Genomic DNA, 14,097 nt, shown 5'->3' on the forward strand with positions numbered 1-14,097 from the left:
AAAAAAGAAATAAGTGACTTTATAGACCTTTCATTAAAAATACCGACTTTTTAAATACTTGCATTAGGATAGTGACCAAATCTATAAAAAGAGAACTACCTGCAACCCTAATGGCCCGAATTCAAGGTGTTTGGAGAACTCACGCCTTACATACTCACATTTGCTGCTGTTGTTTGAGATTCAGGTATTGCTGGTAAGACAGCTACTACGTGCGCACCCTAGCGCAATCGAAACGTCATCTGACGTTCTGCTTCGTAAGACGAACTAATCATGGAGCCGAAGGGCTCGAACGAATCACCAAAATATGAGACAGTTAGTCTTATCTGAAACCTGAAGCTAAACAGCTGTTTTATCTTTAGGATCACGTTTCTCTTATAGTTAGTTCTTCATTGTTAATAGTTCTGCTCCATCAGTTCACATCGGTAGTGCCCATTCATTAAAGTTATAATACAAAATAGTAATCAATTTTGGATAAAACCAAATATCATAATCCAGGAATGATTATACCTTACCTGTGGGTGTAGTTTGAGATATTTATGCGCTCTTTCTAACAGAGCCACCGAGAAGGCGCAGATTCGCCATATCAGCTAGGCATCAGAAACATCACAAGTCGACTTTCTCCGCTTTTTTCTCAATGAAATCTATCTATCTACAGCACAGTATAGACAAGTGACACGTTCAACCTGAAAATAGAGCAAAACGTTTAATTAACTGTTTGAGATTTCGGCACACAATAACAACTGTATACAGTTTTGCATTTGATATCTTTTGTGCACAATAAATATATTACTTCGATCTGCTGCATTTACGATGATGAGTTTTATTTTCAGTGTTCCTTAATTAGCTTTCTCACGCGAGCTCAACGCTTCCGAGTGCTTTCAGTATCGTTCTACTGATAGATGTTTGCTGTACGCACGTTCGCCGTACTTTCTCAATAGAAAAATATACGTTATAAGGAAAGCCAACGAAAGAACGATCCCTAGCAAGCGCCTACAGCTCGAATATCTTTCTACTAAAATCGGATAAAATCATCATCTGTTAAAAAATAAACAATCCGTGTCGCTAGAAAACCAATGCTTCAAAAACTTCTATCATACACTTCACTGTTGGTCAACCCACAAGCTACGAAAATAAAGTCCTACACATATAAAGAACACGTTACTATGTATTGCCTAATTGCTTTTGCTTGGAGTAAAATAGACGATCGCATTACATATTTTTCTCACAAAATATGTATCATTCCCATCTTTGCTAGTTGCCTCTCTATACAATTGCTAAAACATGGATAAGATGCTGCACTGAATGGATGACTGACTGCTATCATAAGTCTTAGGGTGTTTGATGGTACACTACATTGCGAAGTTGATAGACTTATGAATCTCTTATATCGATAGCGAACGAACGATCCTAAAAACCTACATGTGAATCTGACTCAGTGGAACATGGGTCGTTCGGTCATCCTAATACGGCATGACCATGGGATGAAGGTGATTGATCACTTCAGTCGATTGCGGTTACCTAAATCGGTCGCATGGTTCTTCAGTCGAAAGCATAATAACAGTTAAACAAACAAAGCGCTATTACTAGAGTAAATGGATTAGGATACAATAGATTGCTTATACGAGAGTACACGGTGCGGTCGAGTTTTGATTTCTTAACAATTTATACAAGCAAAAACTTTCACCTTGCAACGAGCGTTTGTTTCGGTCGGTTCCTTTTTGCTTTGTTACGAGGACAGCACTTACACAGGGAAAGCACAATGTTACGGACTAGAAAGGGAAAACAGAAGGTGGCGGGTGGATCAACGGAAGCGGACGGGGACACTCACAGATGGTTCTGCAAGAAGGACAGAAGCTTGGTTTCGTAGTGCTTGCTGGCTTCCATGTTGCGCAACGAGTGACGCTCGTTCGGGTAGACCTGCAGCTGGTAGGGTTTGTTCGCCTTGATCAGTCCATTGACGAGCTGTGATGTGTGGAAGAAGTGGACGTTTTCGTCGATCAGACCGTGAATGATGAGCAGACGGTTGTCCCTGGAAAATGAGAAATAAAAATAAATAAAATCAATTTTCTACATTTCTAGAGGATGGCTCTTTTTTTACAAAGGGGAGATCTGCAAACAGACGCCTGAGAAGGTAACTCAGGGAGTATGGAGATGCCGCACCAACGACGACCTACTAAAACCAGCCCATGAACTGTACTTGAGCAAATTTTGTTGAATTGCTTAAGTGATGTACAGAGTGCACATACATTACCCTTGGCCTCAGACCCTTATCTCCCAGGAACCACCTTACGGTATTTCTTTAGGGAGGAGCCTGTGCACGTAACACATATAGTAGAAGTAGCCTAAGTAATCTGCTTCTCCCAGCCGACTTAGACAATGTTACAGGGGACCAGCCTTGGCAGGGCTAATCCTCTGCAGCCAACTCTTGGTCGGAGCACCATAGTCGCTGCATTTCTAACATAATGTGAGTGACAACCGTAGTTACTGCATTCCAGCACTCGGCATCCGCACGCATTCTCTCTATTATATTGTAGCGAGCATGCGATCTCTCACAACAATGAAACGCGGGCAATCGAACTCGACATGCTCCGCTGTTTCCTCCACACCAGCACAATTGGGGCACGCAAGAGATCCTTAGTGCCCGAACCTATGCAGGTACTGCTTATAAGAACCACGTCCTGGTAGAAACTGCGTCAGACGGAAGTTCACTTCCCCATGACTTTTTTTATAACAATCTGACACATTTGGGTCCAGCCGATGGGTCCATCTACCTTTAGTGGAGTTATCCTATTTCTTGCGGCCAACCTCTGAGCGTTGCCTCTTTACACGCGTTGCGGACTCCTCTGATACCTCTTTGGTTGAAGCATTGAACATTTTCCTTGATGATCTGCTCGATGGGCGTCATCCCGGCTATAATACACTTGTTACTCTTAAGCACATGATCCTATAAGTGCTTCCCCACCGGTATCTGCTCGTTCTAAGCGTTTTTGACCTCCATACCTTAGTATGGATAGCGCCACGCCTGCCAGGAGCTTGCGTTTGCTGACAATTACACTACGCTATAGCCGTAGATGACCTTTTTCATGTATATTTAACGTGGCTAGCGAAGCAGAAGCTTATCATCGATCATTACCCCAAAATACCTAAGAAATCGCTTGGACTCTATGGTGCAATCACCTACCGAGATAAGCGCCTTGCTATTATTAACCACCACCACCTCAGTCTTTTAACGGACTAGTCCTAGTTTTCTGGACTTCATCCGTTTCTCAACTGTGGGATAGAGTGAGCTGCTGTCAACTCTGCTTCCTTCATCGATTCGCCATAGACTTCTAGGGTGATATCGTCGGCGAAGCCAACAATCTTAAAACCCGTACGAAGGGGCAGCCTCAGTATGTCATCGTAAATCGCATTCAATAACATCGGGCCCAACATTGAACCTTGAGGTACTCCCGCGGTAATTCGAACGCTTTTCTGTCCCTCCTCTGTGTCATACAGTAGAATCCTACCATCAAAATAGCTTCATGGAGGCTTACACAACTGTACCGGTACCTTGAGGCGGTGAAATGCGTGGGCTATCGCATCCCAGCTTGCGCTGTTGAACGCATTCTTCACATCCAGAGTGACAACCGCGCAGTAATGGATGCCGCTCTTTTCATGCTCGATTCCCAAGTAACAATTTAGATTCTAACTGGCTTTATTTATTTTTATGATAGTTTTATCGTTGATTTACATATTCTTCAAGGTTTTATTGTGATTTTCACCCAGTAGAAATTATCTTGAACAATTTTTGGTTTTAAATACTTCTTCAAGAACACTTCGAATGTATCACATAAAACTTTATTTTCAATAAGAACAAGTGACCTTGGCCTGGGAGGGAGAAACCAATACAAAATTTCTGTACGTCATAGTGAGCCGAGATTCCGCTGTCACGAACTGTCACTGTGAGCCCAGATCTCAAACATTGGACTAACATGAAAAAAGCGCGTAACTGATTAAAACACATTTTCGTATTTCTTCAAAAGTGATAAAAATCGAATGAAAATCAATTGATGCACATAACGCAAGTAATGTCACGTGAGCACCATTCAATCTGATTGAACATAAAGCATTGAAAAACGCATCGTTCTACTTTTTCCAATGAAAATCAATATTTAGTGCATAGAAAACTGTGGCCCTTTTTTCATGTTTGTCAGGAAAGATCGAAGGTGCACAACAAAAGGAAACTACCGATTTTCTCGAAGCCTGCCTTGATTGTTGTTGGCAAGCTGGAGTTATCTTGCAGTTCAAAATAACGTTGTCCTATATTTCGTGTGTAGTATCGGTGCCTCCCTCCCAGACCTTGGCAACAGTTTTATGAAACTCTCGTACTTATATGTAAGAACGCGCTCGAGCGAGAGTAAGAACTCTTGGCTGAGAACTCATAAATTTCTCCCTCATCAATCAGCGCACTAATATGTATGTACATTATTATAAATCCTATCGTTTACGGAGGCGTCTTACGTGGATTTTAGATCTGTTCTCCACGGAAGTCGTTGTTGAACTCACGGCGCACAACTTACTAACAACGCATCAACCAGTTCCAGTGATCTTCCTCCCCTTGGCCTTGATATAAGAGCGGAACTGGACCACTGGACACGTCCTTGCAAGGTGGACTTCTGGATGTGGTTAAATGTCCGATTGCTTTCCCTGCTCAACATCTGGGCCTTATTAAGAAGTTCCACAGCTGGAGATACTTACCTTTAGTCGTTTTGTAGCTTTGAATTTCATGCCGTAACAAAATCTAGCATGAACGCTTTTCTCCAAAAACGAAAAGTGTAAATAAACAAACGCCAAACTGTGCTTCTCTTGAATAAAACGAACGAATCTTATGACGTTCTTCAAGAAGATCAGTTTGTCTTCATCAAGATCGTCTTAAGCCTAAGAACTCTCAAGTGATATTTGTTACGCTTGCCCGAGTTCAGCAAATATATCATGGTTCTATGATGGTGTTGAGTAAAACTACCGCCATGATTGTAATTATAGATGCTTTGGCAAGGGAGCCATGATGGGAGAATCCATGTATGCTGGATTGTTCAACATTTTCGGGCACCAAATTGATGAAATCGTTTTTCTGAAAATGCAATATTGTCGAGGCGCATTGTGCGTTTCGGGTGTTTCATGCATGATATTCACGATGTAATAAGCGTGACAACCGAAAACACAGGTAGGTATCGAAAAAAAAAACGAAAATTTATCATCACAGATGTTTTAATTTGCATTTTGTTTCATTATTATTGATTGATAATTTTATGAAGAAGTATTTATACCGTAAAGTGCCCTAAATCAGCGCAGTGCCTAATTCCGCGCATTTCATACAAAATTATTTATATATGGAAATATACATTAATATTTCAGCAACTTTTAATGCTATTCGAGGCTATTTTGATTTAGCATAAGTTTGAATCACAAATAAAAGCAAATAAGGCATTTTTTCGCGGCATAAAAAAATAATCAGTGAAGGCCCGTCGGAGTAGACGTCATTTTTCTAATTTTCTTAGCGTCCGTGCTAAGACTGTAGGACAACAACAAACGCGATTTCTTTATCAAAAATGTTTTATTTTTTATGCAATATTCCATGGAACTACTTGCTACAGATATGTTTCATGGTGCTTCTATGATATATTATCAAATATTAGCAAAATTTATTAAAGTTTTATTAAAAAAGTTTGCGCGGAATTAGGCTACGTCTTTTTTTTATAATGCCCTAATTCCGCGCACTGTTCTTCGTATAACAACAGACAAGTAAAACATGCTATATCCGTCTTCATATCTGTCTATTTCTCTGAAAAGTAACTTCATTCATGCGTTTTATGTACAAGCTGAATATCGGGAAAGCCCACTTAGGCAGCGTCCATAAATGACGTAGCATTTTTTGACCATTTTTTGACCAATTTTTGACACCCTCTCCCCCTACGTAGCCTATTTTTCCATACTTAATACATGGTTAGTAGCAAAATCGTAAACTACCCCCTCCCCATAAAAAGCTACGTCATTTATGGACGGTCCCTTACAGGGAAAAATACCACGCGGTTTCTGCACAGCTCCAAAAAAAATAGTCTATACATCTGTGCGCACAAAATTGACTTAGCATAATGAATTACACATAACATTGACAATGTACACTTGTTATGATTCTTATTTATATTATACAATCCATATAGAATTATTGGAAAACCAACATATGTCGTAATTTGTAGAAGACCCCACAAATTACGACACATTCTCGGGAAATGATTCATGGAAACGTTACGATCTCTACATAATTTACGAAGCCTCCATACAAAAAGTATGATAATAGGGAGGAGAGGGATTGAAAATGGCCATATTTTGTGTGACGTAATTTATGGATGATCCTTAGGTTCTTCTGAGGTTTCTTTTATGCTTAAAAAAATAAGATACCATTAATTGATTTGCTTAAACTTATTGATTCCAAGCAATAATGCGAACTAGTCCTTGTATTGTATGAACAGTGCAGAATACAAATAGGGGTAGTCGGGGCGGTTTCGCCAATGCACACTGGTTCAGAGCCCGAGAAACGTGCGTTTTTTAGTTTTCGATGTCTAAATGTGATTTTAGAAGGTTGGTGTCTTCTGAAGAGTTGAAGAATATACCATAAGCTTTATTTTGATATAAAAATTTTAGCGATCTATAAACCTAGCAGTGCAGTGTGAAAATCATTTTTTCTATAATTGCTCAAATCGGGTAGCTGTCTTGAGCAAAGTTGTAGATAATGATAAATGAAAGTTTTTCTGTTCAGACACCAACTTTGTACAAATGTTTGTTCACGAGTTACAGAGCATTCTGTATAAAATACCCCTAAAATCAGATTTTTTAGTATAACTTTTTCTGAAATAATTTACAATGGGGTGGAATGATTCACACTGGCATGGGGGTTTTTCAGGGGCCTTCCTTAGCAGAGTGATACGAGTCCGCGGCTACAAAGCAAAGCCATGCTGAAGGTGTCTGGGTTCGATTCCCGTTAATGCCAAGAAGAAGAAGATGGGGTTTTTTTCTCGACCGAATTGTCTAAAACTATGCAATAAGAAACATATTTAAGCCAAATATGAGCTCAGTAGATTTCGAAAGAGTATTTGATTTCTAAACTTTCCAGTTCAGTGAATAAAATAATTAAATTGTTAGATTCTATGAGATAATTTCACAACATAAAATAGGGTGCTCATATCACCCCATCGACAAAAAAATCGACGAAAAATTCATTCGTGATTTTTTTAAGACAATGGAAATCGTGCATATTTAGTTTATTGATCTAAAAATTGCAATTCTTACGACTTTTCTTAAGATGGCCAAATTGCCCCACTTTCCCCTAGACGAAATTCACACGTACCAATGCCACGGTATTGGTTATCTTTATTTCATGTGATAGACAAAAAATAATAAAAAAACTGAACGTAGACTAAAAAGTTACGGTTCATACAAAACTCTACGTTTTCTCATACAAAAAGTGTTACGGAAGGAGAGGGGCTTGAAAATTTTCAATTTTAAGTGTTACGTAACGAATGGATGCAGCCTCTCATCCAAATTAATGTTAATTTGATTGTTTCATGAGTGCGCGGAATTAGGCATTCTTCTGCGCGGAATATGGAAAAGCATTTAAAAAATGCGCGGAATTAGGTAATTTCAACGAGTGAACTATTTCAAAAAATTCCCGGATGTAAATTATGAATACAGTCTAGTTTATATTTTTCCCATAATCTAGAATAGATTTGCTAGCGATCCACCTATAAAGCTTTTTTGTTGATGCAATATTAATTTTTAAGTAACCATTTGAATCGTTTTATTCCTTAACTGCGCTGAATTACGGCACTTTACGGTAAATTCGTTAGCCAAACCAACATGATAAACATATTGTGAGTTTAACTTGTCTTGAGAACTACTTGTGGATGGTTTATTGAAGTGTTGAGGATTGTCATAAGTGATGATTACAAGTTTTAAGAAATACTTGACAGTTGCTCTCCAACACCGTCTCTAGTATGGGCCACTTTAGTCTTATGAGAGGTTTATCATTAGGTTAGTGTAGTGCTCGTTTGCCACCTAAGCTGTCGGAACAACCGACTGGATAGCACCTAGAGTCGATTACGTTTCCGGACTCAAGTTGGCACTCTGGCATAGACTATCAAAGCAAGCCCATTTTCGACTTTTCATTTCCTTTTTGGGAGCTAACTTTACCTCTCTGAATGTTGTACCACGTTCTTCTCTTTGTGCTTCTGTGCGTGCGCGTAGCAATCTTCGTCTAGCCCGAAGGCAGACGTGCTTAACCACTAAAAAACTTTCCCTACTGCTTCTGTGCCTCGAACTCCCCCGGAACTATATCACGCAACTTCATTTGAGGAGCCTGCTCGTGCACTTCGTCAATCTCAGCCTTTGGCTGTTCTGCTAGTTCGCTGTTGGAGCTTAATGTCGCCAAAAATGCTGCTCAGTACGAAATTTCTACGGTGTCTCTGCGACTACTAGTTTTGCCCAATTGGTGGTTGATGATCTCGCCGGTGCTTTGGACAGCGTTCTGTGCGACGATGCATACTTCCCTTGGGTTGGCCTCGAGTCAGAGCCCTGTTCAACTCCGACTCGACGTTAGTCGGCAAAGTGCCAGGGTCGGTTCTGTAATTCCGGTTGGAAGATGACTTCCGGTTTGCAGGCGCACCGACGCTCGCTCTACTCAGTCTAGCCCCCAACGGAGGATCTAGCCTACTCCGATCGCGATCGAGCTTTCTGGTCTTACGTCATCTTCTTTGCAGCAACGACATAATTGCCGTTATCCCCCTATTCACCGCATTCCAAGTGCTTCCATGCATATGTTCTGCACGATGTTGTCCGGATTAAGCACGCTTGCGGTTTCTGATATCATCTCGCTTCGTATATCCCTGAATCGAGGGCAGTCGAATATAACATGTTCCGGGGTCTCCTCGATAGGCCGGACAATTTTTATAATTTTTTGTTACAATAAATGGTAATTGTTGAATGTTGGACCATTTGCATTAAATCACTAAATAATGTGTAAAAGACCCTAAGCCAAATTAACTAGAACCTTACAAAGGATATTAAAAAAATAAAATCTCCAAGAAAGCACATGGTTTGTGACGTGTTAAAATAGCCCCAAAGAAGGCAAATTAGGACTTGATTAATTTGTGCATATTTTTGATTCCCGACCCCAGACATCAATTTGTTAATGTCAAAAGGGTCGATTCATCATAGGGGTGCCCTTGTAGGAGATAGAATCCTAGACAAAAATTCAGCTAGGAGGACAGAACTGGGCTGAGGTGAGGCCACTGTCGACTAAAAGCAATCAAGCTTATTAAAACATTTGTATTTGCGGGAATGACTTGAGGACCCAAACATTTATTAGGAAACCTCGTCATCTCGTAGGGCTCAAATAGAGACGTTCTCCATAAAAGTAGTATTGAGAACGTTACAAATGAAAGTTGATGTTCTGTGATTCGTCTGCCTACAAAGAGGGTCAGTTTGTCTGTCACCATCCGATACTGACAGATGATGGATGTGTTTCCCCAACACACGGTCCTTCGTGCGGCGTCTTCTGGTGACTGGACGGAGTTTTTTGTGAGGGAGGATTGGGAACGAACGCAACGAAGCGAAAGCGTAACCTCGAGGCTACGGGACCCCCCTATTGCTTGTGTAAATGTCTTAATTTATTATATATTGTAACATGGCGCCCAACATAAAAACCCACGTTGTGTGAGTGGCCAATGTGACAACTTTCCTGTTGGGCTAAGGAAACTGTCGGAATGGAAAACGCTAACAATGGCTATGTTCTTAATCTACGATTGAATCACCGAAATAGCTAGAGTGATCAATTGAACCAATTCGTAATGACGAACTAAATCGTACGCACCATCAATAGAGTATTGTCTGAACTATCAAGTACAATATTGATCCCATAAGGAATTGCGGCATCTAACGAGAATGTTTTTTGCTGCTTTAAACTATCATCTTTTAATCATGCTTAATCTACCGTATACCAGAGTCTATGAATGGAGAGTTGCGCGAAGAGACTTCTTTGAATGGTTGTTCTTCTTCGTCTTCGAAAATAGCCCCTATCTGTTTTGCTGGTCTGCTCGATAGGTAGACGGTTTGACAGTTCGATAGGTAGATTTGGTTTCACTCTTCGCGCAACTCTCCATTCATAAACTCTGCCGTATACATACAGTTATCTTCTACGCTCAAACTAGCCCTACATAATCCATCGCTGTTAATACTCGTTGGGAGCCCCGTGGTGTTGCGCCCATTGCATTCCCGATGTCACAAGCGATCGACTGGCTGCGTCGCGAGCTGCACTGCGACACGCACTCAACTCTCTCGCACCGAAGATGTTGTGCGACAAAGTCCCAGCGTGACAAAGTTTCAACGCGACAGAGTCCCAGCACGACGTCTCTCTTCAGCGAGACTATATTGCACTTCTGCTTGCCACACAGATCACGAGTGCTTTTGGTGGAATGATCGTCCAAGACGATGGCTCAAGGAGGTGATGGGCTGGATTGGACTATCCGAGACGGTGTCGCTGCGTGCTAGCCGGTTGTGATCGGCGGCACAGTCTTTGAGGCTATGGATGGAGACTCTGCGTGTTCGAATCTATACAGATATTTCCGGAAGCATCCATGGTCTGTGTTGGGGTCAAATGGTCACCCTAACGCTATCAACTAGGCTCTCCGTTGGCAGCCTCGACTGTCACCGGTAGAGGTCATTGTTGTATGAACGATGCTCGATTCCATTATTCCAACGAATCGATGACAGTGCGAAGGTACGGCTGTTACTCCGTCGGTTAGGAACTCAGGAGCATTACCGTTATGTGAGTTACATTCTCCCAAATGCACCGAAAGATTTTTCATTTTCGGAGACGGTGGAGAAGCTGCATGGCCTTTTCGGCACCAAAGAGTCAGCAGTGAAGAAACGGTATTCCACACTCACTATCGCAAAATCACCCACCGAAGATTACGTATGCTATGCCTGTCGGGTGAACAAAATGTGTGTGGAGTTTGAGTTATCAAAAATGTCTGAGGCCCAGTTCAAATGTTTGATGTTTGTTTGTGGGTTGAAATCAGAACGCGACTCGGAGGTACGAACATCGAGGATAACAACTGTGCCAATCTGGATGCGCTCATCGAAGAATGCCAACGGTTGATCAACCTAAAGAACGATACAGCTATGATCGAAAATCCGGTAGCACCAGCAGTTCAAGCCATCAAGGGAAACGTGCAACACCGCAAGCCTTCCAAGAAACCATTCAGCGAACAACGTACCCACTATCACCAACAGCAGCAGCAATCACGGAAGAGTGGGCCGGCTTCGCCTTGCTGGAATTGTGGTGCGATGCACTACGCAAGAGACTGCAGCTTCGTCAACCACAAGTGTTCGTCCTGTCAACAACTGGGACATAAAGAAGGATATTGCGACAGTGCTAAGAGATCAGCGAAGACTAGGAAATCCCACAATAAGCAGTTCTCCACCAAAACCGTCGTTTCCGTCAACAACGTTCAAGGTAAACGTTGTTTCGTCTGGGTGAAGTTGAACGACATTCCGGTGCGACTCCAGTTGGACACAGCATCAGACATCACCATAGTGTCGAAGCAAACATGGGAGCGAATCGGTAAGCCAGCAGCTACTCCGACTGTGCAGAGCGCTAAGACTGCATCAGGGGAAGACCTCCGCCTTGACTTTGAGTTCATGTGCATAGTTTCGCTCAACGATTCGGTGAGTACCGGTCACATCTACGTTTCGAGCAACTCGTTGAATCTTTTAGGGATCGATTTCATCGACAAACTCAGCCTTTGGTCATTACCGATGGATAAGTTTTGTGATCTCATCGGCGGTGACGGACCGATCGATGAAGGTTCATTGCAGAAGGCCTATCCCAAACTCTTCAGCTCGACTCTGGGACTTTGCACGAAAACGAAAGTTAGTTTGGCTTTGAAGGAGGCGTGCAAACCAGTTTTTCGACCAAAGCGGCCGGTGTCCTATGCGATGCTACCGATTGTAGACAAGGAGCTTGATCGGTTGGAAAGCCTAAACATTATCGCCCCCGTGGACTTTTCGGAGTGGGCGGCGCCAATTGTTGTCGTCAGAAAGTCGAATGGAAGCATCCGAATATGTGGCGATTATTCAACGGGGTTAAATGATCGTCTATTACCACACCAGTACCCCTTGCCCTTGCCTCAGGACATATTTTCCAAGTTGACTGGCTTCACAATATTTAGCCAAATCGACTTATCGGACGCCTTTCTGCAAATGGAAGTCGACGAAAACAGCCGGAAATTGCTCACCGTCAATACCCACCGGGGCTTGTACCAATACAACAGGCTCCCTCCCGGAGTGAAAGCAGCCCCGGGAGCTTTTCAGCAATTGATGGACGTTATGCTGACTGGACTACCGTTTACTTCGGGCTATCTGGACGACGTCATTATTGGTGGCAGGACTGAAGCGGAACTTCAGCGAAATCTGCACGCAGTTCTCCAGCGCATCCAAGAGTTTGGATTTACAATTCGTCCAGAAAAGTGTTCCTTTGGACAAGAGCGACTCGGATATTTGGGCCTTCTTCTCGATAAAGACGGCCTTCGCCCCGATCCGAACGAAATCAAGGCAATCCAAGATATGCCTCCACCACAGGACCTCACTGGTGTCCGATCATTCTTAGGCGCCGTTAATTATTACGGGAAATTTGTCCCGAATATGCGCGCCCTGAGATATCCGCTGGATGAACTTCTCAAGGTTTCTTCTTCTTCTTTCAAGTGGACAAAAGAATGTCAGAAGGCTTTTGAAGACTTCAAAAGGATGTTATCGTCTGACCTTCTGTTGGCACACTACGATCCGCATCAAGAAATTGTGGTGTCAGCTGATGCGTCGTCCATTGGCATTGGAGCTACAATAAGCCACAAGTACCCCGATGGCAAAATGAAGGTTATCCAACATGCTTCACGAGCATTATCATCCGCCGAGCAGAAGTACTCTCAACCAGATCGTGAGGGATTAGCGATCGTGTTTGCAGTGACCAAATTTCACAAGTACATCTTCGGAAGACATTTTCGGCTTCAAACGGATCATGCTCCACTCTTACGGATCTTCGGATCTAAAAAGGGTATACCAGTGTATACAGCAAACCGCCTTCAACGCTGGGCCCTTACTTTGCTTTCCTGCGACTTTTCTATGGAATATGTCGCAACAGATAAGTTCGGAAATGCAGATGTGCTGTCACGTCTAATTGACCAGCATATCAAACCCGATGAGGACTTTGTGGTAGCCTGTACGAGCCTTGAAGAAGACATGCAATCCGTAGCAAACAGCGCAATCAGTCAGCTACCCCTTAGCTTTCGAATGGTGGAGCGAGCCACAAATTCTGACCCAATTCTCAGGAAGGTGTACCGATTCGTCAAACACGGATGGCCCAAGAAACGGTCAGACGTCACAGATCAGGAATTATTGCGGTACTACGATCGTCAAGAAGCACTATCCATCGTCGAAGGTAGTATTATGTTCAGCGATAGATTAGTCATTCCGACTGTCTACCGAAAGCGATGCTTGAACCAGCTGCACAAAGGGCACCCAGGAGCCCAACGAATGAAGGCTGTCGCACGCAGTTTTGTTTACTGGCCTTGTCTCGACGAAGAAATCATCAATTACGTTCGTGACTGTCGGAGCTGCGCCTCTGCAGCTAGATCTCTGCCAAAAGCAACACCAGAGCCGTGGCCCAAACCGACGGTTCCTTGGCAGAGAGTGCACATCGATTACGCTGGCCCACTGAAGGGCGAGTTTTACTTGGTCGTCGTCGATGCATACAGTAAGTGGCCGGAGATCTTTCCGACCAAGTACATCACTGCGAAAGCTACTATCAACCTGCTGCGAAGTTTATTTGCCAACAAGGGGATGCCAGAAGTCCTTGTGTCAGATAATGGCACACAGTTTACGAGCGCCGAGTTCAAGGAGTTCTGCATCGAGAACGGAGTGGAACACTTAACTACAGCACCTTTCCACCCACAATCCAATGGACAGGCCGAAAGGTTTGTAGACACTTTTAAGCGGGCAGTCAGAAAGATC

At 42.7% G+C, this 14,097-nt stretch overlaps 1 protein-coding gene across 1 annotated transcript in view; it reads right to left on the bottom strand.

Annotated features, from left to right (window-relative positions):
• Nucleotides 1-750: 750 nt before the first annotated feature.
• The window catches only part of LOC5570556 (dipeptidyl peptidase 9), a 30,998-nt gene continuing 17,651 nt past the window's right edge, over nucleotides 751-14,097 (bottom strand). The window contains exon 7 of the mRNA XM_021855023.1: nucleotides 751-2,029. Coding sequence (XP_021710715.1) covers nucleotides 1,825-2,029 — 205 coding nt within the window. The 3' untranslated portion in view covers nucleotides 751-1,824. The remainder of the gene's footprint in view (nucleotides 2,030-14,097) is intronic.

Source organism: Aedes aegypti, chromosome 3, assembly GCF_002204515.2.
Source record: "Aedes aegypti strain LVP_AGWG chromosome 3, AaegL5.0 Primary Assembly, whole genome shotgun sequence".
Lineage (NCBI taxonomy): Eukaryota > Metazoa > Arthropoda > Insecta > Diptera > Culicidae > Aedes > Aedes aegypti.